This window comes from Pungitius pungitius, chromosome 16 (genome assembly GCF_949316345.1).
Source record: "Pungitius pungitius chromosome 16, fPunPun2.1, whole genome shotgun sequence".
Taxonomy (NCBI): Eukaryota; Metazoa; Chordata; class Actinopteri; order Perciformes; family Gasterosteidae; genus Pungitius; species Pungitius pungitius.
In genome coordinates this window covers 1,231,416-1,258,927 of record NC_084915.1, presented here as the reverse complement: position 1 = coordinate 1,258,927, position 27,512 = coordinate 1,231,416, and the positions used below count along the sequence as shown (strand labels likewise).

The 27,512-nt window shown below is 42.6% G+C and overlaps 2 protein-coding genes across 4 annotated transcripts; one reads left to right on the top strand and one right to left on the bottom strand.

The window, feature by feature from the left end:
* The first annotated feature begins 346 nt into the window (after nucleotides 1–346).
* Nucleotides 347–17,622, top strand: gdpd5a (glycerophosphodiester phosphodiesterase domain containing 5a). 3 transcript variants are annotated; one of them, XM_037467900.2, is made up of 17 exons: nucleotides 347–632; nucleotides 870–1,015; nucleotides 3,949–4,122; nucleotides 9,400–9,503; nucleotides 9,696–9,789; nucleotides 9,873–9,932; nucleotides 10,015–10,113; nucleotides 10,977–11,070; nucleotides 11,270–11,415; nucleotides 11,607–11,689; nucleotides 11,976–12,126; nucleotides 12,867–13,097; nucleotides 13,476–13,621; nucleotides 14,489–14,636; nucleotides 15,016–15,098; nucleotides 16,257–16,369; nucleotides 16,567–17,622. In XM_037467900.2, the coding sequence occupies exons 3-17, from the start codon at nucleotides 4,006–4,008 to the stop codon at nucleotides 16,656–16,658; spliced, it is 1,761 nt and encodes a 586-aa protein (XP_037323797.2). In that variant the 5' UTR covers nucleotides 347–632; nucleotides 870–1,015; nucleotides 3,949–4,005; the 3' UTR covers nucleotides 16,659–17,622. The 3 variants fall into 3 exon arrangements, with proteins under 3 accessions (XP_037323797.2, XP_037323798.2, XP_037323800.2); XM_037467903.2 differs by having other exon boundaries at nucleotides 352–632; nucleotides 12,867–13,088; XM_037467901.2 differs by lacking the exon at nucleotides 870–1,015 and having other exon boundaries at nucleotides 351–632.
* Nucleotides 17,623–18,469: 847 nt separating this feature from the next.
* samsn1b (SAM domain, SH3 domain and nuclear localisation signals 1b) lies at nucleotides 18,470–27,270 on the bottom strand. Its single transcript, XM_037467738.2, has 15 exons — nucleotides 27,212–27,270; nucleotides 25,729–25,863; nucleotides 25,240–25,283; nucleotides 25,086–25,126; nucleotides 24,888–24,950; nucleotides 24,311–24,408; nucleotides 23,129–23,252; nucleotides 22,644–23,047; nucleotides 22,005–22,082; nucleotides 21,717–21,842; nucleotides 20,113–20,233; nucleotides 19,735–19,886; nucleotides 19,212–19,394; nucleotides 18,964–19,114; nucleotides 18,470–18,698 (listed from the first exon to the last, which is right to left on the bottom strand). The coding sequence occupies exons 1-15, from the start codon at nucleotides 27,233–27,235 to the stop codon at nucleotides 18,505–18,507; spliced, it is 1,938 nt and encodes a 645-aa protein (XP_037323635.2). The 5' UTR covers nucleotides 27,236–27,270; the 3' UTR covers nucleotides 18,470–18,504.
* Between the last annotated feature and the right edge of the window lie 242 nt (nucleotides 27,271–27,512).

The window sequence follows — 27,512 nt, the reverse complement described above, 5'->3', positions numbered from 1 at the left end:
ATTGCATAATGCAATTTATTAGGCATGAATAAAGACAGCTACAAATTCAACTAAGATAGAAACAAATAAATTTACTAATTTACAAACCAGTGATTTCTCTGGGATCTGACAGGTCCCAGGTGTTTTCACAAGTGCATTCTGGCTACCAGTGACAGATAATTAAGTGTGGTATTTAGTGCGTATACGATATACACAAAATGCATTACCCACAATATTTATTACCCGCTCTGATCCCCTCACCTGGGGCTGAGACGTCGTGCACACTGTAAAAGATCCGCTTTAGGACGCTGTGTATGCTCGCTCAGAGGCGCCTGAATGCAGCACTTCTTGCAGTGTGCTCCAGGGCTCCACCCACACCGTGTGCGACGGATTACAGCTTTTTGAACTCCTCTGTGCCCACTGAAGGTACGTCTGTCCTCGAGGAGAAACTATACTGCCTCGTGAAAACATGACTTAGTTCAGTTCTCTGCTGTGCTGGACTGGACCGCAGGCCAATGAGTCACTTCACCGACTTCTATGAATTGGTATACCGTGAAGAGAGGACAATATGTCAACATCCGCGGAGATAAGTGATTAACCGAGAGCTGGTCACGTGTCCGACGCTGTCCGCGAGGAGTAGGGCCGCCGTGGAGGTAAAATCGCTGTTTGTGCGCACTTTTTCGGATTATCTGACACTTTTCTCTACCGTATGTTTATTCATCAGTGGATTGATCTGTCCTCACTGGTTGGGAATTTTTTCAAATGAATAAATGTTTTTATTATCATAACTTCAAGTAATGCAACAGTGTCATGATTTCTAATATGACATGTCTTCACGAGGTTTTCTGTGTGATATGGAAGATGGAAGACACTAGATGATTGGTTTACAGGTGTCTACTGGTTGCCTGACAGTAGTGGAACTTCGGTGACACCTGCTGCACATCTGAGTCTATTACAGCTGGAAGCCTTCTCGGGATCTTTTGGTCTCAACGGCACACCTGTCCAGGTTCATGACTGGATCTTACACGGCTATCAGGTGAAAGACCTATCAACAGCTGGCCCACTTCTTCTGTGGTACTTCCGGTCACAATAGGTGTCTTTAGAAGGAAGCGCAGCAGTCTTTGCTGCTAAGGATAAATGGTTACCTGGAAGAAAAAACAATGTTGGATCTTCCTCGATTTCCATCATTATTTCCATACAACATTTTGGATGTTGAGTGTTTTTCTGCCATCTAACAAGATTCTTTCTGTACTGTATTTCTGGCAAAATCCTCCTGAAAGATTAATGATACTAATAATTCATTCATATGTAAAATTCATGAATTATGTGAACGATGGAAGCGACAGAGATAGAAAGGCTAATAATAGGCACATATGGAGGAAGCTCTGTGGCAATTGGTCGACTGAGCCTTAGCGGATTATATTGCATTATCATTCAAGGAGCAAATTAATCCAACTTTCACCGACAACTCTGCCGCAGCGAGGGGCCTCGGGGCACGCTGACAGTAACCAGGTACCTGGCAGGCAGGTGAAGTGTAAAAGGCGTGAGTGGGAACTGTTCTGAAAGCCAGCTGAATGAGATGCACACCGACGGTCTGCTTTAGAAAGATCGCCCTTTAAGAGTTACAGCCCATGCACCAGAAAACGCTGATCCTGTGCTACTGATGATGTTTAAATGAGAAGACAAACTTGACATGATTGTATTCTCGGTTGTCTCACCACAGAAGCTTGAAATCAACTAGCAATAGAGGAGTGAAGCCCCTCAAACCTGACCGGGCCTTGTTTACCATCACTGCAATGTTACAAAAGCCACAATGACACAACAGGTCGATCTGGCTGGAACACGGCCCTGAGGATTTCAGTTCCAGTTGGCCCTTGTTTTAAAGATGGGGTCAGGATGTGAATGCTGTGAATCTGCAAACTCCTCTGAATCTGGGAGGAAGCTCCCTCAGGCTCGACAGTTCTCATATAATAAATAGCCAGTCACTAGTGAAAGGATGCAGATCTGCTTGAAGATTGTTGTTTGGATGAATGTACACTGAATCCTAGATGAAAGGTCACATTGATCCCATGAGAACCCCTGCAAAGGAAGCACAGCTAAAGTACTGTACAGCAACACACACAATACCAAATTGTACTTTTACTGGAGTACATGGACATTGAGCCATGGAACAGATATTCTTTGAAAGCTTTTAAAGCAGCATTTGTAGTTTAGCAGTTTCTGTCCGACAGTTAAAAGAGGCAGTTTAGAGACGTGTACAATCATTCTGGTAAATACCTTTATGTTTTCTCTGATGACATTTGCTGTAGTAGTTGTCGTGGATGGCAAAAAAAAAAACACTTTGGGGGATACTTTGGGAATGTGTCAAGAGGGACAAGCGCATGCAATTGGGAGTAAATCTGGTCATTTTTCAAAATAAAATAAAATATTCTAGTCTTGAATTCAAATTGCTTGTTTGTCTGAAAAATCTTGTCTTTTTGGTCAGGTGTAGGTAGTTATCCATGCTTGTGGATTAGGTTACATCAAGACCCTCAGAACCAAATGTTTCTTCTAGTCTGGATCCATTTTCCCAACTGTCATTCTGTAGTCATCTGTGCTACATCAAAGGAGTGAGCTCGTCGAAATGATGTCATGACGTCTAAGTGTCCAGACACTGATTTGTCATGGCACAGACCTGCACTCAGGTGGCAACTTGGCTTGTTGACCATCAAGCGTCTTTCCTTAGCCTCCTCAGCCGTATTGTCAGTCAACCAATAAACCAGACAATGAATACAATGGGGATGTACTATGGTTCTAACGTCCCACTATCCTGATACCCAAATAGTTGTTGGAGATGTTGAGGCAATATGGGATTTGTTGGATTGTTGCATTCATTAAGGGATTAGCTAGCCTAGTTTTCAGGTATGTAATCACCTTTTTTGTCATAGCCCATAAAACCAAAAGCAATTGTGCCGAAAGCCCCCTTGCTCCAAAAGAATCCCTTTCCAACAACAAACAGATGCACATAACTAATAATCCATGTAGAATGACATCATCGGTCCATTCTGTTTTCTGTCCTACTAGTCCAACTACTTTGCATTCATTTGTTTGGTTGATTAGATTTAGGCATGAGATAAGTCAGCTTTAGAGTAAGTTTCAGTATAAGCCTGTCTGAGTAAGGTGGATCATGTCATTGTAGTGGTAAGAAAAAAGAAATGGCAAACTACCTACTTCTGTCAAATTCATTTGTGCTATCCATACAGTATTTAATGAGATTGAAATCTATAGTGTTAAGACGTGCTGCACAAAAACCAAAGGACCAGAGATACTTGGTTACTAAATTAACATTTTCTCAGGAACTGTCACTCAACCAGGGCACCTGGGCTTCATAAACACAAGCTTGCTCCCAGTTTCCAATTTATAATTACTCGATACAAATACTGTGGGCTACTTGATCTACTTCTGTGCAATGCAATAATATTCTGAAGTGATGCAGAGAAAGTGAAAAAGGAGTCCATGAAAGATATGGCACAGCAGCGTGTCCTCCACAAAGCCATGAAAAGAACAACAACTTGTGTGCCAAGACATTTTCACCCACCACCAAGGCAACCTGCTCCGAGTCAACACAATGATTCCACGTTACTCTTTCCCTTTATGCTTATGCTCTTCTTGTGAAGGATCAAGTCACACTCATGGATACCTAGCTATGCCTTCTATCCTCATAAAACTCGAGAGGTTAAAGGTCGACTCGGTGACTGTAAACCATTTACCATATTATTATCTCAGTCCTAGACATGACTCACTATTAAAAAGCGTGTTGACTTATTCCAGTAGGTGTTGTTACTCTCAACAGGGGCCAGGAACGTCAACACTTTGTGTTTTGTGAAAATATACCTGCGCAACATGACCTAGCGTGTTGATGAAAGATGTAAATGTACGCACAGCGGAAAGCTGGTTCTGTTCAGTAACCCTCTCATCTCCTCCTCCAAGGTTCCCGGTCCCGTGTGGGATGTTAACGGACTGGAAGCGCGTTGAGGCTGAAGGAGCATGGTGAAACACCAACCCTTGCAGGTCTATGAGAAACAGGTCTTTGTGTCCTTTGTCACTGGGATCTATGGTTGCCGCTGGAAACGCTACCAGCGTTCCCAAGACGACAGCTCCAGGGTAAGACAAATCATTAAATATGGATTTTTTTTGATAATGCATGAATTCTCAAATGATTTGCTTGGTGCAGTACTAAACTACTTTCTGTAATACTGTCCCAACCTTTTTATATTGCTAATGGGCTATCAAATCATCAAGCAAGCATCAAGTCGCTTGCTGTTGGGGTAGACTACTTTACTACCAATACAATACTTCTTTTGATACTTGCATGTTTTTCTTCTAAATCCATTACGTTGATCAAAAGAAGCCAAAAGTGTCATCATTCAACTGCTTATCGGCATAAAGAGTTATAGGTGCTTAAGCCACAATATTTACAGTCTATCTGCTAAATTCTTGTGCTGTTTAGTTGTAACTTGGACAAGTTTAAATACTGGAAAGTCTAAACAGAAAGGTGTATTGCTTTTTGAAGGAAATGTAAATTGCAGTCCTCTAGGATGAAATATTCATTCAATATCACCAGATATCCTTATCTGTATATCCAAAATATGCTACATATATCTACATCATGTAGATTTACATAGGCGTACGTTTGAGGGTAGGCATTGTCTTACTGTACATAATGTACTGTGCTGAAACTGCACCCCAGGAATGAATTAGATTTTCTATTTTGCATTTCTGATGGCCAGAAAAAAGGTCAGTGCATTTAGTCATTTTGCTTATTGCATGATGGTCCTTTTTTATAAAGTTTAAAATGATTTTGATCATAAAAGATGTAGTGTTAAATAGTTATTATACTTTCCAAAAACAGTACTTTTCTATTAGAATACTTTTTTTTTGTTTACTGAATTCCTCAGTGATTTCTAACGGGGCCATAGTAACTTGGGACAACACCGCCCACAATGAAGCAAGTAGCAGAAGCAGTAAAAGCCGAGCCAGACATGCAGCTGTGTTGGACCCCCACCGGGCAGCCACAGCAACTGCTGCTGGACTCGGTCTTTATCACAGCGAGCCAGCGGCTCTGCCGTAAATTAGTCCATTTACTGAATGTGTGAGGCGGACACTGATGTGCTGACCAAAAGAAGAAATACAAGCGCACAGCTGCTCCTTTCCCCTCTCGGCCTCCATTTCCAAAGATTCATATAGTCACGCATACATACACACAGTGGTTACACTGTAACACAAAGGTTACCATTCACAGACTAAAATACTGTCTGTTTACACAGCAACACTGAGATGTGTGGCTGGTTTTGTCTTTTATTATTAAGGACACATTAAATCCTCAGGGTTTTAGGTTTCAGACACAGTCCGTACTCTGAGTCTCTTCTGCTTCCTGACACATTAAAGATACCTTAATCATTGTTTATTAACACTTGGAAGAGGTTTGAGCTTTGTTAATATTCACCCTTGGTGTGGCTCTGACGTGAACAGAAGGGTTTATACTATGGGCTGTGCGCTGCATTATTCTTTTAAAATTCCAAAAAGCAAACAATCAAAAAGAACTATGAGAAACCAATAAGTGTAACCCATACGTGCAACTGGTAACAAGCAATAACCCAACCTCGACAATGGGGGATTGTAATTATCCATAAACTCGTATCATTTTCATGGACTACGTCATTGCTTTTGTACAAGGCCCGTAAATTACAAAAGTCATTTATTACAGGTTAATAAGCTGTTAACACATTGATTGGGTTGCAAAATAGGAAATCTTAAAAATAAACCTTTTTGGGGGGGGTTTCAGCCAACTGCAGGCACCTTGATCTGAAACAGTTTGTTATTTTGATTTTTCCCACATGTTTTAGCCTTAAGGTAACTTGCAGGGTCTATTGAGCACAGTCAATGTTACATAAAAATGACATAGCAACTTAAGTAGGAATGGAAGCTAAGTTAAGTAAGCAACAATTTATATATATTTTTTAAAATACAAAAAAGGTCTGCGCATAGAGTAGTACAACACTTGGAGATACCACATTGACACATTGTTACCACTATGGAACTGTTAATAATGTACCCATGTACCAAGTAAGGCTTCCAGGTTTCCAACAATAAATTATATCTTTTCTTTCTGGCTTATTTATATTTGATATTTTCAAGAGGTATTCAACTGTTCATTTCCACATACCACTTGTAGACTGTAGAGGCAGACTTTCATGTCATTTGATATACATTTCCTGGCACACACAAAGCTTTCTGCTACTTTAATGTGGGACTTGTTGAAATTTGAAATGTCCCTGTAAGCACAGCACAGGGCCTAACAAAAGGTAACTCCTGTGATCTTAGTCAAGGGATAACAAAAAGCATGCCAAAAGGCTTTCGCCTTTCTGCGACGATAGGTACAATGTAGGAAGGAGACGACCTCGATACCACATCTGAAACACTTTTCTGACAATTTATACGTCTTCTGTGGGTTTTTTTTTTTTTTTTCAACAAGTGCTTGGGATAGAAATGGAATCAGACTTAAATCAAGTGGCTATGTGTGGTTGTTTACTGATTCCCCCTTTGGACCATCATTCAGCAACATGAAGTCCATTTTAGAAATACATTTTGCTCATGAAGCCATTTTTCTCAAAAAGGATCAAAGAAAGAAGTTTGTCTAGTCATTTTTCAAGGCAATCGTCAAAGTGCTGGATTTCTCTATCATGCCAAGTCCCCAGTTATTTAGAGTCATGAGAAGACTTAAGTGCGTGCACACCAAAAGCCAAGTAAAAAATATTCCCACGAGTAGATTCCATGCAAAGTCAATGATGCAAAGTCAATGCTCCACTATTAAAACGCAGGCAAAACCAGTGGCCATGTGGATGTTGACTTGCACTGCTAACACAGGGGCCCATACCTTGATGCAGGGGTCCATTTACAATATCCCAGCAGAGTGGGATGTTTCGATGAGTCCTGTATAATTCGGAATATTTTCATTTTCACAATAATTGTTCAATGAGTGTTGAAGTATACACTGTCAATGTTTTGTCTTCAGTTTGTCGCGCTTCCCCCAGATGTTTAACGAATACTTGGATATGGTTTTTGAGAGAGTATTTTCATGCAACAAATGACCGTCCTATGATGTAGTTATTGTGTGTTTCCCTTTCTGTTCTGCCTTTCATATTTTTGACTTTGATACGCCCAGGCGTATTTGTTTCATCGGGGTCCATTTCCCACAGACAGTGACCTCGTCTGTACAGTATTAATCGGCAGACGAAGGACGGAGGGGGAGGTGTTAGCCCGCACGTGATCAGGATTTATGAGCGCTGTCTGAGGTCGTGCACCAGCAGTTTTAATACGAGAGAAGGAGCGAACTTTGAGGGCCATGTAGCACTCAGGAGAAACTGTCAGGTGTCAAGCAGCACTTCTTAAAGCAGGTTGGCTTGTACTGCACAGCCAGAGTGGCCTACTAAGGGTCTGAAAATGTGAATTGGAGGTGATTGCTGTGGTGGAAGTTTGACTGAATAAAGGGAGACGTACAAAGAGAAATTGATCCTTGTGTATTTAATGGACCAAACGCAACAGTTTACAATGAAGCAACTGCCCCGGAATCTGTATCAAGGACATTCTGAGTTTTTATAGGCAATATAAAAATATATGACAATGAATCCGTACAGATATGTACAGCATTATTAGGGTATGTCTAATCCCAATTCCACATTTTTTAATTAAAACTAGTTATGTCGAATTTTGTTTTTTTCTCTGAGAATATGAGGGTATTAAAGAAAAAAGGTTCTAATCTTTCACTTTTGTATTCAGATATTTACCTCTACTGCAAGGTCTCTTGGACAGGGAAGTTAACCACAACCAGGGCATGTACAAGTGGCTTAAATTGGTGTACAAGGTACAATGACCACACAACTGTGGCTCATAGTCGAGAACAGTCACCTGACCTCCAGATTGCTGCTATACCAGTTCAACACAGCCACTGGTAGTGGCTGCATCACAATAGAAGGCCGTCCCTGATGCATTCCCTCCTGGCAAAAGGTGAAAGCTTTCTCTCTGTGTAGACTTGACGGATTGGTCAGTGCAGCCATATGCTCTTTACCTGCTCACACGTCTAATGAGCTCCCAGACCCATAAGCCCCTGAAAAAACGGAGTGGTGTGCACGGTGTGGCACAAAGCTGATCAATGCTCTGCAAGATTTAGTGGTGGCCTATCATACTGTACGCCTCCCCTTTCATGGCACTAGCTCCTAATCCTGTTAACTACTGAGGGGACGAGTCCTTGAGTACTACATAAGCTCCCTGTTGTACCTTTGTACCACATGTCATGGCAATGTGGACAGTACAGGGGGTTAAAGACCTGGTAATGGAACACATGTCTAAATGGCTGGAAGGGCCCTCGGTGAGCCCAGACCTCCAGCAAGGCTGTTTCCACGAGTAAAAAGAGGGGTTTGGATCCACTCCAAAATGCGATTGGCTTGGTGTAGCGTGAGCGGTGAAAGAATCAATCCTTTTTAATCCCGCAGACAAATAAACCAACTTATCAAGATGAAAAAACAACCTTCTTAGCTGAGGTAATCTACACTTTTTCATATGCTATTGTTTACACTTGGCTCTGGCCTTATCTTTCTCTTTGTGATGGCATGCAGGAGTTAAGGTCATGGACAAATGCTTTGAGAAATTAGCCGAAATGAGTAGACCACTTGGCCTGTATAAGGAGATAGTCATCATGAATGAAGAGGCACGGGAAGGAGTTCCACAAACATGAGAAGACTCCATGTGATTTTAAAGTAATCTGTGGGAAGTGCAGTGCAAAGCGACCATGTCAATGTTCACATGTCATTGCATACACAGATGAAGCTACAAAACCGACTGCTGTCCCCCCTGTGAGGGTCTGACTTCATACCATTTGAATGTAATTTATCCTGACAATATTCAAGAGGATTCCTCTGAAAATATTTTTGGCAAGTTGTACGTTTTTCTGCATCCAAAATATACTATTGACTTTATTAGTTATTTTAGGGCAGCAGAATCGAGCTGTGGCACGGTGCCAAATGGCCCACGTACCGTTTGGAGAGCCGGTGGTTAGGGACCACTGGTACAGAGGGTTATGAGAAAATGACTAATACATCTCCTGATATTTCCCATAAGTAAACATTGTAATCCTGAGTTGATGGAATAAATCTCTGGTTTCAACCATTAAATGATGGTCCATTTTGAGTCAAACAGTGGGCTTTAGGGTTTGGCCTTGTCACCTTGTGACTGAGAGGTCGCTACCATGGGGTTACTGAATGTCACCTATTGTTAGTCAGCCGGCTGTTAATTGTTGAGCAATTAGTCCAGAACAAACTTCATGTTCTCATGAAACAGGCCGTGTATGCCTGAGTTAACTGTTGCTTGTGCTTTCTTTCACAGTGGGAGTGTACATGGTTCGTCATCTTGTGCAGTTCCTTTCTCCTTCTCCTCTTTTGGGCCTACTTCTGGTTGGTGGCTCAAAATGATTTCAACGAGTTCAACTGGTGAGTAAGTTATCTCACTATGAGATTGCAAGTTGTCTGGTCAGCGTATTTGATAAGGGTGAAAAGTAGGGTGCTGACCTTTTGGCGGCAACCAGACCTGCCAACAGCGACGCAGGACTGCAAGGGAAACTTTCAGTGTTGTTTAGTGGGGTCCAGGCTGTGACAGTCAAACCTCACCTCTTCCCACTCCAGGTCTGTATACAACCGCTCTGGAGAATGGAAGGACGAGACCATCCCCATCCTCGCATCCACCACCGTGGGATTCAGCTACATCACATTCTTACTGGTAGCGGTTACGCCCCTAGATCTTGGCCAACTTGCTCATTGCTCAGTTATCCCGAAATTGACTGAATGCTGCTTCTCTTTCAGATTTTAGCACTTTTCCACATATCCTTGGGCCAGCAGCTGAACCTTTACTGGGTCCACAAGGTGCTGTGATTTACATCGCACATTTCTGCCATGGGTTTTCTTCACACCTACTTCTAAAATAAAGAACCTCATGACTCCACAGATTGGAGTGTTGGCTTTGCTGCTCACCACCATCTCTGGCGTCATCTCTGTCGACGACATATGGGGAGATGAGTGGGACATCATTCTAGTTTCACTGCAGGTTGGTTCACAATCAGGACATGTTTTTTGTAGTTGTCTTTTACCCTTACCGTCTCCACTTTTTCAGTCTGTAAAATGGTACAAGGTAAGTCACAATTTCATCCCTCGTCATGGATATTGGATTCTGTTTTAATTTCTTACTCTTTAACTTACTATTTAAACTTCTGTATGATTTTTCTTACCACCTTTTTTGTGTTGTTTCTAGAAGTTGGGTGACAAGTTTGATCCCACTCTCGTGTCTGGCCATTATCAGTGGACTGGCAGTCGCTTGGCTTAGCATGAGGAGTTAAAATCACTGCTCTCAGCCAAGAAGTAGTCCTGGCACACCTTGCAAAACCACAACATAGTGATCTTTTATGGGGTCACTTGGCAGATTTCCTTCTATTCTTCGTTCAGATCCAGCCTAGCTGTTTACCCCCTGATTTGCGTATTCGCTAAGGTAACCAGCTGCTAACGTTTATTTAAGTTTATTTAACAGACGGATATGAGACCAGATGTTTTAAGGTTATCTAAATACCTCTCTCCAAAACTGATGTCTTGCTCAAACTAAACTTTGGCTGTTGAAAATTAAAAGACAAAATGGTCTTACTACCATAACGCCTCAAGGCCAACAATTGCTATTTAATCCCCGGAAGTGAATTAACCGTACCAACAACCAACATGATTGAAAAGCTACAGCACACAAGGGAAAGACCTGACTACCTTCACTGTATTCCTCCTGTAACACAGACAGAGCTCCTTTTCATAGCTCTACAAGCTATTTCTGACCTATGTTTGTAATCTACATGTCTTAAAAGTTGTAATCCCTCTAACCTTGTAACCTACAATTTACATCAATGTTCTCCATTTATGTTTTGTTCCCAGTCCACTGCACCCTTCCTGCACATTGGAGCCCTGACGACAGTCACAGCCATCAGCTGGTTGGTAGCTGGATATGTGGTCCGCAGAGAGAGATCCAGTAAGTTTGGACAGCCAGGCCAACTTCAGCTTTAGATTTGGCTTATAGAAACAAGTGTTGACGTATTCAAGACTGTTGTTTGAAGGTCTCAGTCTTGGATTAGTCCGTATATTTACTGGTTCTTCTCTCAATGACAGATAAATAGGGTTCTGTATGTTTTTGTGACTGGTCAAGACCTATTAGTATTTTTCCCTCTTAGACTTCCAGGTGATGATGTTGCTGATCTACATGGTCATCCTCCTGACGGTGTATTTGGCACCGCTTACATTCACCTGCCCCTGCATCATGGACCGCCACAGCCTCCGACTGCGACCAGACGTCATCGGTCGACGCGGAGCCCCGATGGTGAGTCTGTGCTCTGAGAGACGTCACCGTCTGATTGCTGTTGTTGTGAGACAGTATATCACTGCACATAATTAAATGAAGGCCCATATTGTTTGCAATTTGTTCCTGGATGGCTAGATGCCACTAAATCCTACACATGGCTCCTTTTTAAATGTTGTTTATGCTTCTTTTCTATCCCATCTCTGCTCCAGGTGGCCCCAGAAAACACCATGGTGTCCTTTAACAGAGCCTTGCAGTATGGAGCCAGCTCCCTGGAGGCAGACGTCACAATCAGGTTATCCAGCACACATTGGCTTTTTAATCCCAGGTTATTTATCTTTAATGAACTGAAGTTCCATTTATAGATCCCTCTGCTTTAATTTAGTTTGATTGGTGGAAGCACTGACAATTAGAGAGATGCACATAAATATTTCCATGTGATGTAATGGCTCTCTGCACATTGCTCCTCTGTTTTTGGATGTTTTTATTGAGCTGCCGTTTTGATGTTGGGTTATTATACTCCTTATTTTTTATCAAAGTATCTAGTAAATAATGTTTTTCTATATTCCCACATTTTCCAGTGTGGATGGTGTTCCCTTTCTCATGCGGGACCGCACACTGAAGCGAACAACAGACGTCAGTAAGGTCTTTCCAGCCAGACAGTATGATGATGCCTCTTTCTTCAACTGGACTGAGATTCGCTCTCTAAATGCAGGCCAGTGGTTTTTGGAGGTACTGAAATCAACTTGAGCACAGCACACACGTATTCTGTTTACACACAAAAAAAATACAATTTAGCAGTCCTGGAGGAATTTTAAATGATGGTGAATAATCATTTTACAGTTCTTATTTGTATTCTTCCGACCATGTCATCATTAACACCCATTCATAAGGTGATGACAGGAGCTGCCATACACTGCCACCTGCCCATCAGTAATTAACATTCACGCTATTCACACAATGTAGTCACAGTCACGGGAGACAAGTTGGAGTTAAGTCTTGCCCAAGGACAGGAGGAAGGAAGTTGAAGGAATTTCACTGACTGCAAAGTATGATTAAACTTACAATTCAGGGAAAAGATAAAACATGTTAAAAGTGAATAATCAAATAAGCTTCTCCAATAGTCTACCTTGCAAAGCTCTTAAGGTTAGCCATTCAAATTGCGATGGAACACTGCTGATTCTGAAGATGTCATGTAACACGCCATGAGACGCTAAAAGTGTCCTCCAGGTGACACACACACACACACACACACACACACATTATCTCCACACAGGCGTATGCCTGGCAGACCCAACATTGTTTGTACTGGAGATGATTGTGATCATTTTTTTTCAGCTCACTATTGATGCCAAAAAAAGGAACATAAAAATGTATTCTCTTAAAGTCAATAAAACAAGCTGCATACAAGAACACAATGCTATTCAGAAGTGTGTGTAAAATCGGTGTGTCGGCGTCTCATGTGCTTCCAGAGTGACCCGTACTGGACAGTAGAAACCCTCACAGCGAGGGACCGCAGCAGAATAGCTAACCAGACGGTCTGCAGTCTGGTGGAAATGCTGCGTCTGGCATCCAAGGCCAACAGCTCTGCACTGCTCAAGGTCCGCAGGCCTCCGCCAGAGCACCCGCGCTACCGGACCTGGTTCATGGACACATTGTGGGCAGTGCAGAAAGCGGGGATCACTCAGAAGAGGGTGAGGACTGTAGGTCATTCCACATTCATCCTTTGATTGCTTAAAATAACTGGCTGTACTACTTTACACCACCTACACCTACGATTGTCACACAGTGAACAGATATTTACTACTCTGGGACATTTGCAGGACTAGTTTTTGACACAAAACCGTAGTGTTCTTTCAGCTGATAGCAAACCAAAAAAAGTTTCAAGGGATTGAAAGCACAAAAACGCCTATTCAACCAAGACACCAAATAGGAATGGTTATGACTTCTGACTGCTAAACACAGGGTCATAAATGTTGTTAAAATGATATTGATGTTTTAAATACTGCATGTAGCACTTTTTGTCATACCATAAAAGTGCACACACTGCAGTCTGTCCATGTCCTATGTGTTTGTGCCAGGTGACGTGGACCCCCGACACTGACAGGGGGAGGGTGCGAGGTCTTCAGCAGACCGCAAATGAGAAGCTGTCCGTGGAGGAGATAAAGCAGAGGGGACTAACGAGTCTCACCCTCCACTACAGCAAGGCGACCACCAAAGACATACAGTAAGAGCAAGCGCGTAGGCGGTGACAAACAAACAAATAGAAAGGAGAAAAGAAGGCCATATTGTTGTCCTTTTAACTTAAATTCCTCAGAAAATGAGTGCATTTCTGTACCAATATCAAATGGTGCCCTTGTTCCTTCAGCAGAAATGTGTTTCCTCAGCTGCGGGCCGAGGACTTGGGATAATCACAATATCACTGGCTCTATTTTTTCTAACTTGTCCGTCAAGAGTTGTGAAAAAACGACCCAACCACTTAAAGATATTGATTTCAATATTGTTAAAACGATTGGGGAATTAAAATGTTCAAAATCACCTTTTGCCAAGTGATTCTCACCTACCTGAAAACTGGGGCTGAACTGTTTGTGCTTTGGCAGAAAATGAAACCCCATTAGTCACAAGCCTGTTCCATACAGAGATCCTGCAACCTTACCATAAAGTAGATCCTACCTTACGCCGGCCTCTTCTTTTTAACTGAACTAAACAACTGGCCATCATTCCAGAAGAAAATGAGGTGCTAGCGTCCGGCCATGTAGGCCATGCTTCACAGAAAAATGCTACCGTAGGCCTTACCTTTAACCCTAAGGTTTAAGCATGTGTATTTGAGTGGGGGAGGATACCGGTGGGTGACGTGGAACTTTCACCTTTCAAAGGCGGTGCGGAACAACTGTTCCACCTTGAGCAGGCTATGCAACGTGGTCTTTGGCCTTTATTGCATGTGAAAATGCATGAACACACTTGTAATCACATTATAATACTATTCCCAGTGCATACGTTTCTGATTCACAAAACCCAGCGACCGGAACAAAGCACTCCAAAGGAAGACGACCTTTTCTTCTCAATGCTGAGTCGTGTTTTCTTCTTTCCCCAGGGAGTATCTGGCCAATAATGTGAGTGTGACTGTGTACCCAGTGAATGAGCCCTGGCTCTACTCCATCCTGTGGTGTAGCGGGGTGCCTTCTGTGTCCTCCGATGCCCCCCAAGTCATCCGAAAGGTGCCTTACCCCATCTGGCTCATGGTAAACAGCTCTCCTCTCCCTGTCCCTCCTCTAACACCGCACACACACACACACACACACACACATGCACACAACAACACCGACAGACAAGGTCACAGAGAGACAGACGAGAGGACAGAAACTGACTAGGGCCCAGCAAGACTTGAGGCCAAGGACGCAGCGTAATATGAGCGAGTTCAGCGTGTTGTTGGAGAACAACGGGACCCTGGGAAAGAAGCCTGAGACAAGGCCACAGATCTGAACTAAAAAGCAACTGTCTTGCTGGCTTTTGTGCAGCGATGGCCTTGTGTTTGCAGCCTCAGCTGACATGCATGTTAATGGGGACCTCCGGTGGCACTGACTGGGAACTGCCCTCTTTTTCTTTTTACATCTCTTGCAGAGTCGGAATGCTTACCGCTTCATCTGGATCACTTCAGATCTGGTCTCCATTGCCGTGGTCATCGGGATTTTTGGTTTTCAAAAGTAAGTGCAGTGATTATGAGTAGCTGCTGAAAACACCGAACAGGCATATTACATCTAAAGCACTAATATGAAACTTCTATTTACTGGAAAAAAGACAGGAAATCAAATCATGTTTTCAGTGGTATTCAAGAAGTCTGGTTTTTTTCCTCACTGAAGTATCTTGTTTTTTTTTTTATGGCTGAGTATTGTTTTTAGTATAATTTAATTTAACAATTTGACCTATAAAACACAGATATGTTCTGTTCCTTATACTTTGTTTTAATTGGTATTTCACTGAACAAAAATCGTATGTTTACAAGAGCAGAACATCACTTTATATATTACAAGTAGTGTAGTGTAAGGGGGTGTAAGGGTCACATATTTACAAAAAGCTATACAGCGGTTCTATACAAAGGGTAACCTTAAATGAATGAATTAGGTTTTTATCGGGCGCTAAAATAAAATAAAATGTACCTTTTTGGTGGCGCGGGGTCCCCCTAATATAATATATATTGGTTGGGGAAACACTGGCACACAAGAGGTGGGTATACTTTAAACAGCTCCCACTTCAAGTGATGTCTAAAACACATCCATTGCAGTGGGTTGGTCGGCTCCGGAGCACGTTCTTCTGTCTGTTTCTCCAAAGTCCACCAACATCAGTAATACAGAAGAGGAGAAGAAACTCCCAAAACCACATCCAAACGATCCTATCATTGAGGGGGTTCCTACAACATCAGCCCCTGAGCGGGATTGGACCTTCTTTGACACTCTTTTTCTTTCCTATTGTCTTTTGCCTTCCTATAACCCGTCCTCTCAGTCCTCTTTCTCCTTTGACATTTGTACTTTGTCCTGTGCTCTGCCTGATCTGCATGCAACCTCCCCTCTGCTGCACCCCCTGGCATCTGTCAGCTATCATATGATCAGGTAACTGCTGCGACTTCCTCTGCCTTTGTTTCTGCTTCCTTGTCTGTCCTACTTATGCATTTTCTGCCCGACGCCCCGGGGACATTTTCCCTCCTCTTGTCTCCTTCTTGTTTATCAATGTGCATCCCCTTCAATGTAGGTGTAATTGTATCTTAAAGGCCCAGTCTGGGCCCCATAACTATTGATTTATTTGATGTAATGGAGACCTTTGCCTCTACATCTTGTTACTGTTTATGTCTGTGTGTGCTGGATCAGGTGGAGGATGAGAGGAATGCAGAACTATAACCCAGAGCAGATCATGCTGAGCGCCGTGACGCGTCGGTCCAGTCGGGACGTGAACATCATGAAGGAAAAGCTAATAATCTCAGGTGCAGCTTTTACTACATTCCTTCCTAAAAAAAACTTAAAACTAGAGGGTAAAAGGCCTTTATTTGACGTCACATTTAGTCACCTGTAACAGTGACTAAATGTGACGTCAAATAAAGGCCTTTTACCCTCTAGTTTTAGAGGTCCATCAACGAGCCGTCAGTGGGCTCATTAATCATCACGCTGTCATCTTTTTCAGAACTCAACAATGGGCTCAGCAGTACAGAGGAGCTGTGTCTGTACCCTGAGAACGGTTATGCCACATACTCTCATGGAGATCTCAGTCACTGAACCAAATACACGACAAACTCTGATCTCTGAGTTTTGCTGACTGGACAATATTTTGTCATCGGAAAGAAGGAGGATGACGACAGATGGTGGAACCGTTCTGTTATTCAACTTAGATCAGGAGTTATGACAGAGTTGATACCAATTTGTATCTAAAGTATTTGCCCTATAATACATACGTTTAAAAAACAAACATGTTAATTCACTAATGTAAGTTTCATGTAATACATGTATGTGTAATATCACTTTGTATGTATTTTCTTCCTCACTACTGTCAGAATCTCCTTTTGAAAATGCTCACCAATTACCTTCAAGATTGTTGTAAAGAATCCTTCTCTTGTTGTCAGTGAGGACAACACGGCTGGAGTTTGCATTTGTCGTCATCACTTCAGTGTTTCATGAGTCAGATGCCATTTGCTTGTGAAATTGATCTTTTGGCAAAGTGAATTCTTGTTTCTCAAATTCCCAAATCAATTATCAATCAGGAATTCCTAATATTTTAAGATTATCATCCACATTTTCCCCACATACATATGGTAATGTGACGGGGATTGGGGCAAAATCCATTTGAAGATCACAGAACGGAGAATCCGTTCGATTAAATAATTCTGGCTGTAATGTTGTAATTTTTTTCATTTTTCACTGTTTTATAACAGAGTTGTAGTGTTCTTTATTATAAGGTGATGTAAATATGAGTTTTTATTCTCTTTTTCATTGCTTTGCACATGAATGGTGTATTTTCTGTGACCATGTATTACCACTGTGACTGATAAGGAAGACAAACCCTTTTTTGGGAAAAGTTGGCTGTATTGTGACCATATTGTGATAAATGTTCTTTGCTGCATGCCATGATTGGTTTACTGTATAGTCATATTAGCTATTACATCTTTCACAGGACTGCCTTTTTGTTGAATTGATGGATTGGTAGTAGTATCGAAACGTAATTATTTTTTTTAGATTTAAATAATGGGTACATATTTCTAGTTACAGCTACACTTTTGCAGCCAAAGACTCATCGGCTGTTCAATAAAATGATTTTTTTCTCTTTGGATAAAATGCCCAGTCTGTCTTTTGTTACAAAGCAACATTTCTTGGATTATTATACAAAAAGCTGAGGTGCTTTACTTTTCCATTTATTCTACCATTAGCTTTTACTTTTACTTAGTTTTGGGGACTAAATACCTGCAAAAATAAGGACAGTCCCAGTAAGCTACTGTTGGCGGGCTAACACGCCGCAATGATCAAAGCGTCATTGGGAGCATGTTGGCACGATGACACTAGCATGCACCACTGCTGCCTGTACACGCTCTGCAGTCTTAGGACAGTTGTAAGCAGCAAATTGTATTTTACTTTTATCCTATTTTATTACTTCCTGTGAAGTGGTGACATTCTCCTATAATTATCGAGGATGATGGTTGGGTCCAAGCATACAACTGTACAATCAGTTTAAATAGTTAGGATTATGTATAACAGACTAACCAACTAATCAGGAAATTAAAAAAAAAAGGTGGGGATAAATGCATGGTGAATATAGCTAAATAAGCTGTTAGGGTCATTGGAGTCATCCCCAAGTTCATGGAATGGAAATGGAAAGCATTTCTGAATTTCATGATTATTCTCTTGGACGTCTTATCAACTGCAGTAAATTACAATTGCCGCATACTAAAAGGAACACAAAATAATAAACATGTTTTATTTCAGGAAACAATTACATTTCTAGACCAGCAAGCCACTTGTACTGTTAAAGAAATGATGAGAAATGATAATATTCTGAGTCATCCAAAAACAGGTTTTTATTCACAAGTCATCTCAAAACCAGCATAAATAACAAACAGAAGACTGATTATTCTCATAAAGCGGCCGTCTTCGCTTGTGGCGAGTACTCAGAGACCAAATGCAGCTCTGTGTCCTCTGTGCTGATGTCGGGGCTGTCAGATGGCATGTGGCAGCCAGAGTCTCTCGGGCAGTTCTTCCTATGCGCATTCATGTTTTCAACAGACGTCTCGGCCCCCTGGTTGGACACGTTCTCCGGCTGACTGTCAGCTGTGAAGCAGAGAAGAAGTGCTGGTTGGATTTTCAGTCCCAGAGTTAAACGGTTGAGAAGCAAGTAATCCTTCCCAGCTATTATTCCTGTGCATCAGAGCTCAGTCCTGCGCTATTCTCAGTAACACTCTTTAAGGTTATCCTGTTATCCTTAGCCTGTTTATCTGTGGCCAGGATACCATCCCAGTCTCATCTGCTGAAAGTTGCAATATCACTTGTCCCTTTCCCTTTCAAATGCCTAAGTGTGACAGTGTCCTTTACTCACTGCGCAGTTTCTGCAGGGAGCGGACAGCGCTGAGCAGACGAAGCCTGTGCTCTGGGTCAGTCACATTCAGCTCCGTCAGGTGATGCTCCTTCAGCCTCATCAAGTCATCCACAGTTTGGAAACCATTCAGCTGGAGAGAGGAGAAATGCTCCTAAGGAAGCAAGATGGGGCGAGGGGGAGACAGCGTTTACAAGCTGAAAGATCACAATCTGGTATAGAAGATTATCGCTGCGTTAAAATCAAAGAACCTCCAAACTGAGACGCTTCAGAAATTCCTTGACAGTTGATTTCTGCTTCACGCTGCAGGTTTGAGGACTCTCCTCTGTTAGCACATCCACATAAATGAACTTGAAATTTCCTGTTTTGCCATTCAGCATGCCGGTCCATATTCCCATGGAGGGCTTGGCAATGATGTCAATCACATCTCCCACCTGAATGGAAGCTTAGATTTAGTTTCATTACCTTTATTGATCTTAAAAACTAAGAAGAGATGTTTTTAACCAGATCAACTATAGCTACTTTCCATTTGCTCTCACTGACGCAAACACTTACTGCTAGTACATGACCAAGTAGTCTTGTTCCTTCATAAACATGCTTCCAATTATATGGGTGGAAGACAAAAATCCATGGTCCTCGTATCTCCAAGATTATCGTTGGTGGACCAACCAGACTGACCACCACGGCCATGGCTAACCCCAAATATATTGGCCCTTAGTTGTCATCCTACAACCTGTGGCTGTTTATTTCCATTCACACTCCGGACTTGCTTACCTTGAGTTTAAGTGATTCTGTGTCATATGGACTTGGCATGAAGTCTGTGTGGACTTTTGCTCTGACACAGAGCGGTCTTGTGTACAACAGATCCTCCTCCATCCTCAGACTGTCTCTGTTACTGGAGCAGCCTGACCCACTGGTGATTCCACCTTTGGGAGGGGCAGACAAACATCAAAGAGCAAGCCAGCTATCTACCTGAGCTACAGAAAATGCACACAAATGATTATTTTTTTAATTCCCGAGGTAGATGTGGTTCTACAAACTAGTGCTTCTAAATGAGAGTAACGGGACACCTGAGTAAACAAGCAAAGGTTGCACATCTGTCCAGGCCCTGATGGGAAGAGAGCACTGGGATCTGTGCACCAAGGTGCTTACTTGAGGAGCTTTGTCCACTGTTGAGGCTGTAGAGGCTTTCCAGGGAGTTGCTGGACAGCCCGTGTCCCTTACGAAATGGTCGCCTACAAGCTTCCTTCTTCTGTGCTCCATCTTTCTGTGTCTGCAGGGTAAAAAACACCACAAGTGCCTTAGGGATCCCTGCCGTCCGTTGTCTTCCACTTCAGGGAAACAAAAGAGAAAGCTAATCAACCCCAGCGCTGAGTCAGGCCACGTTTGATTCCTCGTGCGACAGAGCAGGCTCAATGTCCCTGGGACACGAAGGCAAAACACTTAATCCCACAAAGGTAGCCTGGCTTTTTATAGCTAAGACCTACAGGATGTGTGCGGCGGCGGGAATAATCCCTCGGTACCTGCGCTCAGGTTTGAACTTCTTCTTCCTGTACGGGGACGTCCCCACAGCCGGCCATGTTGCATCAGCATCATGCGTCATGTGTGGTTTCTCAAGTGGGGGAATGTGGATGAGCTGCACTTAAACTGCAAAATATATGACCTTATTTGATTGGGTCCAGGAATTGTCGAGTCAAATTTTCAGAGGGGAAACGGTGCTGGAAATAGTTGGCCTGACTAAACGACATAGCTATCACTGGCGTTTTTCGAAAATTAGTCTCAACCTTGTGGAGGAAAACTTAAACATGTGCAAAGTGATAAATGCAACACCGTCACTGCCAGTGAGCCAACAGATTTTATAACATGTGCAGCAGCCATGTTGACATGTCAGAGCAGGGTAAACAGAGGCGTAATTAATAACCTTGATTGTGGCTTTGTTCCATTTATGTTATCGTGGCATATGTTAAATGTGCTAACACACTTCCTGTAAAAGCATCTCAAAATGTGATATCCTTAGATCCAAAAGTAATATTACATGTTTTTAGAATGCACATATGTTTATTCCTTCCTTGCAAACATTGTTCAAACATACCAAAGAATTAAAAAAATACATGTTGTCGTCTTAAGCTTTTCATTTTTATGTTTTATTTATTAGACAAATGCAGGTGACATATGTAGCTTGAGGATGTGTTTGTCACGCATGTATTCCCAGTGAAATAGTGTATTAAAATAAAATATTTTATTTATTGATAAAATCATCGTGACTTATTATTCCTAATTCTAACTAATGATTGGAATACTCATATGAATTGCAAATGTTTTGTAGTGTCAATGTTTCATAAGGTGGCATGTCTTTAAAGGAAGAAAAAAGAAATGTGAAAAATGTCTCAGATTTTAAAATTGTTATTATAACTAATGGTATCTAAATGATGGCTTCTCAGGTGTCATCCCAGAGTGTGTGTCTGTCTCTTCATCGATCCACCAGATGCCCAGATGCCTTGCTGTGTTAACACATACATCACAGCTGTAGTCTTTTACTTATTTAAGTTATTTAAGTGAACATTCATGGATCTGTCGGCGCCTTTTCTGCTTAACTGCTGGTGTAAAATAATGGTAGTTTGATTGATAGTTTGCGCTGTGGCAGAGCAGGTGTGTGGCTGACAACTGTCTGCTTGCTAACAGATGTTGTTTCATTAGGAGCCACCGCACCCAAAACGTGGCGCATTAGTAAAAGCTGTGCAGAGTGCGGGACATACAGTGATGGCTGTCAGCGGTTTCTCAGGTGAGGCTTCCACCTGCTTCCTGTCACTTTGTGGTGAGGTCCCCGTCTCCCTCCTCTGCAGCCTCGGTTTGGTTGGGTCGCTTTTCCCCCCCTGCTTTAGCTTTTGGAAACAAAGCACACTGTAAATAGATGGCTACCCCGCAAACCGTGGATGCACTTTCTCTAAAAATCGGATTTGGTTGTGAATGATGTTGATGGTGGGCGTCAAAGTGCAAATTCTTCGATGGACACAGCGGCAGATGGAGGATGTCGGGTCTCTTACCAGAGCGCTTCCTTTATCCGATGGTTTTATTGGAGGCGAAGGCAGGCCGGAGGCGTCAGATCCCCCCAATCTAGTTAACTGTTTGGGGGAAAGAGAGATTAGCGTGTGCGTTTTAGTGGTGACAGATGGGCCCATTATCAGCCTGCGTGTGACCACTCAACACAAACATTATTCCCTGTTTATAATGTGTGTTGTGAATTAGGTCAAACCCTGGCAGCCATGTGGTTGGTGAACATGTTGTTTTTCATATACATAAATGCTGCAGCTTGTATTTCAGTGATCTTGTCCTGCTGATCTTGTACCTTTTAGTGCTTTTCAAAAAATCTCTGTTTTTTAAGGGGAGAGGTCAACTTTTTTTAGTATTCCAACCCGCATCATTTCTATAAACTGCACCTCTGTGTGCATCTCTTATATCTTCCTCCATGAATGGAATGGAAACAGTCATTCCCTATTGTTTGCCATTAGCTTTAGTTGAGCCGTCGGTCAGCTTTGCCCACAAAGCATCTGTTAAACTGGCTCTTGGCTCTTTCCCCACATTGACCTTTATTAAACTGCTGAGAGGAGCTGGACTATACTGCACTACGTGTTACTTTCGTTGGTCTCATCTTCTGGTGATAACGTCACTGAGGTACATCTTACTGTGTTGTGAGGTAGCGGCACATCTGTGAAGGAGCTGACCCTTTCTGAAGGAGACAGATCACACTGTTTGCTGTCCAGTTCCTGGATCAAACTCTCAAAGCGATCCCACTCTGGGGTCCGGTGCAGCGACAAGGTCCCACCGGCCAGCGGCGTCTGGTGTGGAGGTTGGCGGCAGGTGTGGTAGAGGGGAGTCCAGGGCTGTGGACACTCAAAGGGGCTCCACTGATCACTTCCTAGATACGAACAAAGCCCTTCCTCTTCTGTAGCGTCATGGACATCTCTGGTCGGCCGCTGGTGCCGCTGTGGTGATGGAGTCTTCAGCGGGGGCTTGTTCTCTGCTCTCCTCCCCAGGCCGATGCAGGTTAGCACCGGATTGTTGTTACTCAACACATCGGCCAATTGATCTGAAGATTAACAGAAGTTACTGATATGGATTCCACGCAGCCTCTTGAGCAGGTTGTGCAACATCATCCACGATGACTCACCCTTATTCTCCGTGGCCCTTTTCCCACGACCGGCTCCGTCCTGATGGGCCTTATTTGTTGGCACCAGGTTCTGTGACTTATTTTGTCTTTCTGTTGTGTATTTTGATCCCGAAGTTTCAACGCCCTGCAATGAAGCAACCATATGAGTACACCCTTTCAGCATAAGCCGTATGTAATGGTATTAAAAGAAATAACTACAACTCTTTCCTCTACACATTTGAATGCCTTAATGTTGATAAAACACGTTCTGCTTCTCGTCCTGTCCGTCTGAGTACATGTGTGGTAACAACAGGTGAGTAGACACAAAATAAATCATGAGTCAAGACACTGCTTCTAAATCACAGACGGTCTGCATTTCTCTGTGGATTGAGCGTTACAGAATCTAAATTGTACCCAGACCGGCTTTATAATCAAAATAGACATGGAACCTTTCTACAATGTGGGACCTTTAACAATTTAATATGATTAATATGTGTCCTTTTTCTGTGTTTTTTCTTGATGACTGTAATGTAACTAGTAAGCTGATGACATAGCCAAACCTCAGGTTCAGTGAAAGGTCACTTTATCTTACTGATCTTTTTGTTCTCTGCTGTGTGGAAGAAATTGCTGTCCTGTCCCCCTCTCAACTATCAGCCATTGGCATGAAAAGCACCAAACAGTACAAAATCCAGAAGAACACATGGCAGCCATAAGAGCATTAGTCAAAGTGATTATCAATTGACCTTGCTATTATAGACTCACGAGACCAACTTCTGTCCATCCCACATGCACATTCTCAGCAAGTTAACTATTCAATATTGCTCAGATTCACCTTTTCGCACATTCAAATAACAGAAGAAACCGTATCATCAACTGTAAAAGGACCTAGCATGGCTTTGCTGTACTGTAACAATCTAGTTCATGTTTGCCTCTGTTACATAAACCGTGCATGGAGGATGAGCATTGAAGAACTCCCACAGACTAACGTGCACAAACATCCAGGTATGTCAGGTATCTCACCCTTGAGAATAACTACTGTTTATGGTACTTGAGTAACTGAATGAACTGTGACAAAAGTACATTTTATGCTCTGTATGCACAAACTCCAAACAATGGTGTGATTTATTTTTGGAGAACATAGTTTTCGACCACTTTTAACATGGATACTGTAATGTTTTCATCGTAAAAGGCGTGTGCTTTTACCTGAGCTGGTAGATCTGTCCGTGTCCTGTCAGAGTTCGGCTCCTCTGCTCCGTCGTCTCGTGTCAACGGGCTGCTCTGACGTGGAGCTTTACACATCTCTGTAGGATCAATCCACACTCATCAGACAACGCGTTATTCCAGCCAGGAGGAGCATGTGAGTGAGAGTGCACCTCTGTGTCTGTCCACGGCTTTTCTTACATCTAGCTGGAACAAACTGATGAGTATTTTGGGTGCCCAGTTCTAGCTGCATGCTCAAGGACATCTTGAGACTGAAAACACCTTTATTGCCTGTTAACAGCACCACCGACTGTCTGCTGGCCCATCCCAATACTGCTGTATGTCTGCCACCGAGTCGCTGCTAAGATGGCAGATAGCTTTGTGAGTTTTATTCTACTTTTGGCACAATTACTGTATATTACGTGTATCATGAGAGATTGTAGTGTATTATACTATATCTTTGAGCTGAATGCTTGCATACATTGGTTGGTGCTTTGGTTGAGAAATGATCTGATATGCAACCGTGTCTTTACTCTAATCTCCAATTTGAATAGATGGTTTGTGTATATTAGCTCTTTACCTCTCAGATGATGAGAAAAGTTCTTTCTTCTTGACATCCAGCAGGTGTAGTCACTGTCTTTGTCTGCAGCAGACAATGTGGCGGAAGGGAAAAGCAGTTGGAAAGTGGTTTCATTTGAACTGCATACAGAAAGGTTCAACATAATGTAATCAATAGGAGCAATGTGAGTATAAGGAACTGCAAACACTCTGTACCAACCTATTGTGTCATCTTTCGAGGGTAATGTTGGCAAACATGACCTAAATGATGAATGATGATGACATATATTTTATTCCAATGAGTAAAACACAAACAAAACTAGAGACATCTAAATAAATCTTTTCATTATTTAAAGTGAACAAAACTCACATACCTTCTGTTATTCCTCTTCATTTTTGTTGTAGCCTGAGTTAGGCCCTTGGAAGAACAAAGACACACACATCTTCACAAAATCGAAAAGGAAAGAGAAATCTAAATAATAAATGAATAATTGGATGCACTAGCATTTAGCCAGCTGCTGTGGACACTAGTATCGTCCAAGCAGGCGTGGGGGGGTCTCTGCACCACCTCAGCCGATTTAACCTGAGCTGGAGGATATTCATCCTGATGGGCAGGTGGCACCGTACGAGGTTGCAGAGCAGAAACACATTTACACAACATCAGCGAAGCCTCTGGGGGCATTTGGGGTTAAGTGTCTCGCCCAAAGACACAAAATCCTCCATCACTGAGCCGTATTGCAGCCCCTCAGTGATCTGAGGAGTGTCACAAGTCTCCAATCCCAGCAGTTTGAATGTTTAGTAAGCAAACATTTTGTGCGTTGTCACAGTTAAATCTGAATTAAACATATAGACGATAAACTTACAGAACTGATGGCTGGATCTGAGCCGCCCCATCCGAGCTTACACCTCTGAAGAGAAGGGCTGCACGGGTACTTGGGGGGTGGCTCCTTGAGTGATGGCCCGTAGGGCGGCTCGTACATGCTTTCTGTGGAGCCATCCTGAGACAGAGACAATACGTTGTGCATGGTAACTGCAGCCTGGTTGAAACACAACACCACACAGATGGGCTGCGTTCAAATGCTCCAGCTAAATGTATCCTCTTGCCATGGCTCCTTAAGGAGAAGTTGTTTGGAATCAATCATCAGTCCAACTACACAATAGGAAATCAATTGAAAGCGTTACATCAAGGAGAGACCGGCATGTCTTCAAGTGGTCCAGCATCTACACTGATGTTATTATTCTGCTCCAACAGCCTGTTCAATTGTCAGTTCAATAAACTTTTGCTTTTCATTTATTAGGTCTGAGGTATACAGTCTGCCATCAACACATCCGTTTAGTCAAAAAGTCTGGCCATGTAAGTGAAAATTGCTTCATCATGTGTAACTTGACTATTTTTTTCCAAATTTGTTCATCATCATCATCACATTTATTTCAGCTTGAATTCTTGTGATCATCAAATATACAATCCTGCAAATAAATGATCACCATTTAATTCCTGATAAATCCTTCTTGTCAAATTACTGTTTTGAGTCATGAAAAGAAGTGTATTTTCTACAGCAACACACATTTCACACTTAAGGTTCTTATTATTTTTGCTTGTTTTCAGGTGAATTTAAAGTAGAACATGTTTACGTGTTACAGTTTTTATTTTTCACATCCTGCTCTGCGCCCTTGTTTTAGTGCCTGTCCCACACTGTCCCCAAGAAGCAGAGCCTTTGATTGGCCTGCGAGAAAAATATAGTGCACCTTTGCAAAGGTAGTCCTGCAGCAGTGGGTGGCATATTTCTGATATGCCTGCACGGGAAACAAAGGTGATTGGCTTGTTAAATAGCATGTTTTCTGATTAACAAAGACTTCATGCTCAATTAGCATTCATTGATCTTCTTGTCATTATCATTTTCATATTAAGAGTGGCTTCTCTTTTATGATTTTATCCAAATCAATTTACAATAAATGCATTTCAACCATAAGGTTACAAACCCAGAGGAACAAGAAACAAAGTGCCATTTCATCAAATAAGCCGATTTACAACTTGTTGTGGATCAGTTGGGATGTTGTCACGTGGACACGATTACCATCAAATAACAATGAACAGATACAAAGAAATAATCTCCTCGGCCTCTTAATGACCTGCACAGGTATGCCGCCATCCTAATGCAGCACAGGAAGACTCTTCCAGACGGGGAGGCTTTGTCCCACTCCCCAGGGAGACCCCTGTCAACAACCAGCACATCAGCAGTCTCCCCCCGCAGCGGGACACGCTGAGTCTCCTCCGCTCACCTGCGCGTCCATCATTCCCAACCCCCCCCCTCCGGTACATCGAACCTCAACTCATTTGTATCTTACCAGTGTGAAGCAGAAAAGGTTCATGATCCGCGGCCAAAGAGACAATAGAGCCGAGTGGAGACAAGTCGCACACGCCGGGGCCTCTGGGGTGCGTAAAACACACTTTCACGCACCAGCACCCTCCCACTCGAACACACACGCAGCCCCCACTCTGTTCACGGGCCAAAGACCTAATCCCGGTCTCAAATCCCTCGCATAATCCAATTTATGCAGTGAGCCGTCGCTGTCCGCCCGCGAACAACAAGACAATGACAGCCATGTGTCCCAAGTGATCATGATCACGACCTGATGGAGATTAATA

What these genes read in the sequence shown, in the direction of transcription:
- samsn1b (XM_037467738.2), bottom strand. Translation starts at nt 27,235, where the DNA reads ATGAACCTTTTCTGCTTCACACTG. An exon ending in CTCGAAAGATGACACAATAG is followed by an intron (nt 24,951 to 25,085) that starts GTTGGTACAGAG and finishes TGTCTGCTGCAG; the next exon opens with ACAAAGACAGTGACTACACC. An exon ending in CGGATAAAGGAAGCGCTCTG is followed by an intron (nt 21,843 to 22,004) that starts GTAAGAGACCCG and finishes TGTTTCCAAAAG; the next exon opens with CTAAAGCAGGGGGGGAAAAG.
- gdpd5a (XM_037467900.2), top strand. Translation starts at nt 4,006, where the DNA reads ATGGTGAAACACCAACCCTTGCAGGTCTATGAGAAACAGGTCTTTGTG. An exon ending in GAGGCAGACGTCACAATCAG is followed by an intron (nt 11,690 to 11,975) that starts GTTATCCAGCAC and finishes CACATTTTCCAG; the next exon opens with TGTGGATGGTGTTCCCTTTC. An exon ending in GCGACCACCAAAGACATACA is followed by an intron (nt 13,622 to 14,488) that starts GTAAGAGCAAGC and finishes TTCTTTCCCCAG; the next exon opens with GGAGTATCTGGCCAATAATG.